Source organism: Octopus bimaculoides, chromosome 13 (genome assembly GCF_001194135.2).
Source record: "Octopus bimaculoides isolate UCB-OBI-ISO-001 chromosome 13, ASM119413v2, whole genome shotgun sequence".
In the NCBI taxonomy this organism is placed as follows: Eukaryota; Metazoa; Mollusca; class Cephalopoda; order Octopoda; family Octopodidae; genus Octopus; species Octopus bimaculoides.
This window is the reverse complement of record NC_068993.1, coordinates 58,918,931-58,926,455: the sequence shown is the minus strand read 5'-3', so window position 1 is coordinate 58,926,455 and position 7,525 is coordinate 58,918,931. Positions and strand designations below refer to the sequence as shown.

General features: G+C 38.2%; 1 protein-coding gene across 1 annotated transcript in view; it reads right to left on the bottom strand.

Moving 5' to 3' along the window:
• The window catches only part of LOC106876689 (protocadherin Fat 1), a gene marked incomplete at its 3' end in the record, with an annotated part of 182,635 nt that overhangs the window by 31,122 nt on the left and 143,988 nt on the right, over positions 1-7,525 (bottom strand). Inside the window, exons 8-12 of the mRNA XM_052972267.1 lie at positions 6,537-6,744; positions 5,636-5,911; positions 2,999-4,494; positions 2,108-2,285; positions 1,470-1,691 (exon numbers count right to left, since the gene is read on the bottom strand). Coding sequence (XP_052828227.1) covers positions 1,470-1,691; positions 2,108-2,285; positions 2,999-4,494; positions 5,636-5,911; positions 6,537-6,744 — 2,380 coding nt within the window. The remainder of the gene's footprint in view (positions 1-1,469; positions 1,692-2,107; positions 2,286-2,998; positions 4,495-5,635; positions 5,912-6,536; positions 6,745-7,525) is intronic.

Below are 7,525 nucleotides of genomic sequence, written 5' to 3'. Positions count from 1 at the left end.
TTTCTTTATATACAATGTCAATTGGACACGTATAGCTACACACACATGAATGCAAATACACAAAGTGTGTATTGAAGGGGAATAACTCTAACACTACTATTATTGTTATCTCCCTTAGAAAACGCCCCCCCCCCATCCCAACATCACTCCACCCTGCTCTTTTGTTTCTCTTCAAGTTAAAAATAGAAGAATCGTCTTTTGAATATATGTAATGTGAAATTTGTACAGGGGCAAAGAATGATGTAATAGTGAAGTTTTTGTCAAAAGTAATTTTCTTTGGGTGATTTTGGTCTGGAATCATACAATGGATGCTGAAATACTAAAATTTGATCCAGAAACACTTATTGTAAGACAGGCGGTTGGTATGGAAGAAACTTCAATTTTTTTGGCCTTTACAGTTTTGGCACTGTGTTGCAAATATTCAATGTGGATTACATTAAAGGAAGTGTGATAATAACACAGGGCTATCATAGTTCAGTTACATAGTCTATAACCAACTTTAAAAATAGCTATCACAGCTAGTAGGCTTTTCTTTTTTCAGATAATCAACGAAGAGCTTATAATTAAAAAATCAAAACAAAAATCAAATAATGATGAAATATATCACCCATTCTATAATATGTCAAGTATATATTAGATATAGTAGGGATACTAAGAAAATATGACACACTGAGTAGAATGTGGTAGATTTAGTCAAAGATTTAGTCAGTAATCAAAGTTGGTATTTAGTCTTAGTAGGAATGGTTCAATATGCCAAGTGGTGAAACTTAAAACTCCCAGTCAATATGAAATTTATAATAAATTCAATTGTATCCCCTGAGTCCCTTCCATTCACCACATCAATAAATGTTCTGTTGTTATTCTCAAACTAATTTTAAAATAATAACCTCAATTTCACAGTTGCAAAAAATTACCTGTTCTCATTCTTTTATTTCTCTTCTGATGAAGGACTAGTGTCCGAAATGTCAAAACTATTTCCCTTCATTTTAAGCATTAAAGTCATACATTTGTTAAAATTTTTCCAGCCTGTGTTGCTTTTTTCTATTTTTTCTTTTGCTCAGTAAGTGCATATGCATGTGCACACACACACATGTCTGTGTTCACAGTTCGAAAATCTGAGATGATGCATTTTTCAGTTTCCCTTATTTCTGAAGGCAGACTTAGAGATAAGGAAATGACACTTGAAACAATTCTTGTTGCACCTTCAAAACATGCCTACCTCTAAAGTAAAATGTTAATGATGAAGTTTCATTGTAGACAAAACAGAAATACCTGCTAGAAATAACAGTTAATTATCTTTTAAATCACACCTTATTATCTTAACAAGGAAATGATGTAGATAATGTAGCCATAAATCTACAACACTGGTGAGATGGTCACGGCTGGAATGTCTTTGATGATAGGCTTGTTCAATCAAGGCAAACCTGAGAATAGATAACATCATATAATAATATAAAAACAACTCTTACCTGTGTTGAAATCTACTGTAAATTCATGGAAGACATCTCCACCTGTGATGGAATAGACCAACTTTTGCCCATTTGGACTAACGGCCTGTAGACTGAGAATTGGAGAGTGAAGTTCAATGTTTTCTGGAACAGTGATGTTATAGAACTGTTTCTCAAATAATGGGGTTGCTTTCGTTATGATTTTGATAGGTACCTTGCAGCGTGAAATCTGCTGAATTTCACCTGGAATTAAGAAATGAGAAATGACGGAAAATAAATGATTGGAGATTATCTTGGTTCCCATGGCATATAAGTGACCAACAGTACAATACTTCCCAATAAACAACGTGCCAGTCCATTGTCCACCACAGGGTTAAGCCTCAGCTGATGTTGGTATTTTGCTTGCAGCATAGTGGACCAATGCAATGTGAAATGAAACGTTTTTCCTCAAGAACGCAACACACTGCTACCTGATCTGGGAATTGAAAGCACAACCTAACCACTAGGTCATGCACCTTCACACTACAGTACCATGTAGCCACAATATTACACTGGCATTCTACTATAGTGCTATACTATCACACAACCAGATTATCATACTACAACACATTATTGCAGTCCACCACACCACAATACCACCACTCTATCATAACACTTACCATTATCTGCTGCTTCAACTATCAACCGGAATTCTTGATTTTCATAGTCTTTTAAGATTTTGTTGACTCTGATGTGTCCTGTGACGTTATTGATGGAGAAGAGGCTCTGGTTGTTTCCAGCAACGATTCTGAAGGACAGTTCTTTGTTTCTGCCAATATCTTTGTCTACTGCTGAAATCTGTGAAATAAGGTAAGATTGGTTGTATATATGAATTGATATATATATATATATATATATATATATATATATATATATATATATATATATATATATATATATATATATATTGGATTTTACTCATAGGGTATTGGAATCTTGATAATGGATTTACAAATGCAATGACCAATCTTAAAGACTATTGGATTTTACTCACAAGGTAATGGAATCTTATATGTATACCATTCTGCCTAAACAATGGAATTACAAATACAATATCCCTACATTCACTCTCTATTTCCTATCTTAACTAAATTAACTATTGCTTAATCATCCTCTCACATCGTCTCTGATGAAGGGATATAATAAATATCCTGGAAACAGCTGCAAGACAGTCTATTTATAAATGTTCTATATTATATTCGGTTTTTATCTCATTACGAAAAGTAAATCCTTTTATATATATATATATATATATATATATATATGTATGTGTATTTGTGTTTGTCCCCACAACATCGCTTGACAACTGATCCTGGTGTGTTTACGTCCCCGTCACTTAGCGGTTCGGTAAGAGAGCTCGCTAGAATAAGTACTAGGCTTACAAAGAATAAGTCCTGGGGTTGATTTGCTCGACTAAAGGTGGTGCTCCAGCATGGCCGCAGTCAAATGACTGAAACAAATTTAAAAAATATACATATATATAATATGTAGAAAAGTTTTCAAAAATTTACCTGTTTGATGAGGTCTCCTATCTTTGACTCAACTGAAATCACAGAATTGTAAGGTTGATTCACAAAGATAGGGGGATTGTCATTCTGGTCAGCAATTTCTACATGGACAATGGCACGAGCATATCTTGGTTCTTGTTGAGAATCTCTAGCTTCGACCACTAATCTATAACTTGATCGCTTCTCTCGATCAAAAGGCTTGCCAATTGTGTGCAGAACACCAGAAGTGGCCCCAATCGTAAACATATCATTGGGATTTAACAACTTGAAGGTGACATGTTGGTTGAGAATCAATCCAGTTAACTGTAGAACTGTTAGAGACTGGTTTGTGGCTACGTTTTCCATCACTTCCACCTGGTAATCATTTTTCGTAAACACCAAACTAGTCTCATTGCTTCGTAGGACCGTTATGAAGATCTCAGCAGATGTTTCATATACTCCATCACTGACCGTGACGGTCAAGTCATACACACTGCTGATGTCTGTGTCATTGGTGACAGAAAGTACTCCAGTGTCAGGCTGAAGTTCAAATGTCCCATCCTCGTTGCCCTGATCTATCTTGTATGTCAGTTTGCTGCCAACTCCAGTGTCTGGATCAGTGGCATTTAACACAAGAACAGCAACTTCTCTGAATGTTGGTAGAAGTAGAGAGACATTGTAGACATCCTGAGAGAATCTGGGTGGTGAGTCATTCGTATCGAGAACATGGATTTTAACCCGAGACGATTCCAAAGCGAGAAGATGAGGTCTGCCAAGATCAAAAGCGCGCACTGTGAACTCATAGTCGGCCAACACCTCGTGGTCGAGTAAGCTTGCTGTTCGAATGGCTCCAGTGTTACTGTCGACTGAAAAAACAGACTGTATCTTGTTTTCAACAATTTCATACTGTAGAAGTGAATTCATGCCGCTATCAGCATCAGTCGCTTTGATGACGAGTGGAAACCTATCTTCATTGAGAACTATAGAACCAACCGGTGCTTGTTCTATGATAAATCCATGGTGAAGTTCTTTCTCAAAGACTGGATTGTTGTCATTCTTGTCAATGATGTGAATCAGAACTGAACAACTTGTTGATCGGCCAATGATGTTCATGGCAGTTACTGTCAGGTTATAAAAGATTTGCTCCTCATAGTCACAGACTTTGTTCGTTGATAAAACACCCGAGTTGGGATTGATCCGAAACATTTCTTTTGGATCTCCGCTGGTGATTAAGTACACGACAGACGACCTACTGTCGGCGACCACTGTCGACACAATCACCCCAACAGGTTCATTCTCAGGGATTTCTTTCACATACTCTTTGTGGGGGAACTTTGGGGGTGCGTTATTTGAAATAGTCACCGATATGTGGACAGTTCCAGTACTGCTGAGTTGTGGAGAGCCAAAATCAGTGGCCAGCACAGACAGAACATAATCAGACTGACCCTCTCGGTCCAACTGTTTCGCCACAGTTATAGTTCCCATGGTATCATCAATGGCAAAAGCACCTCCTGTATTCCCTGCGTAATAAAGATAAAACAAAACATTTAGATACAGAAATAACTAATTCTCAAACACAGAATAATACAAACAGAATAGCAGGAACAGGATAAAACATCCATATTATTGCAGAAAAATTTGCCAGCGGCCAGCCATGACAGTTGAACTCACATCCCTGTGATCACCGGCTGTAGTGCTTTGCCATTAAGCCTAACTGCCCACTGTCAAATCAATCTGCAATTTTTGAACTTAAAAATCTAGCTTTATAAGACGCTGTTAAATTGAAATTACGACGAAAGTAAACAAGTAATGTTTGCTTTAGAAACATTGAGATGTATTGAAAGATACATTTAGAATATTTCTACATTACAAAATAGACAAAAAGTAGGAAAAAAGTGTGCCTTGTGTGTTATGTTATTACATCAGAATATTATGCTAGACTATGTGGTGTGTGTATAAGCTGTGTTACAGCATAGAGAGGGGACTGAGTAGAATATTTTCTGTTAAACCATGTGAAGGTGCATGGTTTAGTGGTTAGGGTAATCGGCTCATGATCGTAAGGTCATGAGTTCGATTCCTGCCAGTGCGTCGTCTCCTTCAGCAAGACACTTTATTTCACTTTGCTCAAGTTCACTCATCTGGCAAAAATAAGTTGTACTTGTAATTTAAAGGGCTGACTTTGTCACATTCCTATTTCTTTATTGCCCATAAGGGGCTAAACACAGAGGGAACAAACAAAGACAGACAAAGGGATTAAGTCGATTACATCGATCCCGGTGCATAACTGGTACTTAATTTATCGACCACGAAAGGATGAAAGGCAAAGTCGACCTCGGCGGAATTTGAACTCAGAACGTAACGGCAGACGAAATACCGCTAAGCCTTTCGCCCGGCGGGGTAACCACTCTGCCACCTCACAGCCTTTGTCACATTCTGTGTCACGCTGAATCTCCCTGGGAACTATGTTAAGGGTACATGTGTCTGTGGAGTGCTCAGCCACTTGCACGTTAATTTCACGAGCAGGCTGTTCCATTGATCGGATCAACTAGAAATCTTGTACGGTATTTTATGTTTGCACAAATATATTAATGTTCAGGTACATGGACACTATTTGCTATAAATTTTCAACAACTACAACATTAACTACAACAAGAGGGCTACCTGATAAAATGCTGTAGCGTATCTCTGCATTGATTCCTTTGTCCTGGTCAGCAGCAACGACTTGGAGGACGGAAGTGCCTATAGCTGCAGTCTCGAATACTCGGCCTTCAAATATGTCGGACAGAAACTCTGGACTGTGGTCATTGTTGTCGAGTACCATGATGACAGCACGGCACATGTTACGTTTGGAACGTAAACCTTGGTCCCTCACCATCACTACCAACTCATGCCGAGCCAGGACTTCACGATCCAATTTCTCCTTCACTCGTATTACACCTACAAACAAACAACAGTAGAATTGGTGCTCTATATATATACACAAACCCCTACACTCATTTACATATACATATATATAAGTTTGTTGATTAAAATAGGAAAGTAAAACTCAATACATGAGTACATACACACATCATTATTATTAATAATAATAATTAGTAGAAGTTACAGAGTAAATCAAAGGCCGAGCATTTCATGCAATGGCTGGAGAAGTGACAATGCACAAACTCTCAGCCCTTGAGCAAGTCTACAGAATATCAATAATAATAATAATGATAATAATAATAATGATAATAATAATAATAATAACAATAATAATAATAATAATAATAATAATAATAATAATACACACATTTTATACACACACACACACACACACACACACATATATATGCATACATTTATATGTATGTGTGTAAGCGTGTGTGTGTGTAGGTGGTGAGGTATGGGAAGAGAGTGAAGAGAGAGAGTGAGAGGGAGAAAAAGAAAGAGAGGAAAGGAGCAAACAGTAAAATATAAAAACAAGATAAAAAAGGAAAAGGGAACAAAAAAATGTAGCAGTAATTAGTAGTAGTAGTAGTAGTAGTAAGTTAGTTAAGTAATTAAGTAAGACGATGATACTAACCAGTTTCTGAATCGATGTGGAATTTTGACTTGCTTGCAGGGTTTGTTGCTGAAGACAAGGAATAGAAGAGTCTACCATTATCTTGGTCAGTAGCAGACACTTGCAGAACCTGTTTACCAATAGCGACAGATTCATAAACTTGGCCAATATATTCTTTCTTGTCAAATATTGGTGGATTGTCGTTTACATCGAGGACCTTGATTTCAAGCTGTGATAGAAATAAAGTTGGTTGAAGGTTAAATGTGTGGGTAGGCTGGTGGGCTGGAGGAATGATTGGCTGTTAGATTGGTGGAGGCTGGAGGCTGGAAAGGTTGAAGGAGTAGAGGGTTGGTGAGTTGTTGAGTTATTAGAAGAGTGATGGGTTGAGGACTTGTGCATAGAAGAGACAATGTGTTGGAGGAGTGGTATGTTGGGGAAATAGCATGCTGGAGGAATGGTGTGTTGGAGGACTGGCATGTTGGAGGAATGGTGTGTTGGAGGAATGATGTGGTGTAGGAATAGTGTGGTAGAGGTATGGATTGCTGGAAGTATGGCTTGTCGGAAGTATGACTTGGTGGAGGAATGGCCCACTGGAGGAATGACACACTGGAAGAATGATGTGTTGGAAGAATAACATGTTGGTGGAATGGTGTGTTGGAGGATTGGCATACTGGAGGAATGACATGTTGGAGGAATGGCATATTGGAGGAATGATGTGGTGGAGGAATGGTGTGGAGGAGGTATGGCTTGTCGGAAGTATGACTTGTTGGAGGTATAGTACAGTGGAGGTATGGTATGGTGGAGGAATGGCCCATTGGAGGAATGACACACTGGAGGAATGATGTGCTGGAAGAATAATATGTTGGTGGAATGGTGTGTTGGAGGAAGGGTGCATTGGAGGAACAGCATGTTAGAGGTGTGGTATGTTGACGGAATGGTGTGTTGGAGGAAGGGTGCATTGGAGGAACAGCATGTTAGAGGTGTGGTATGTTGACGGAATGGTGTGTTGA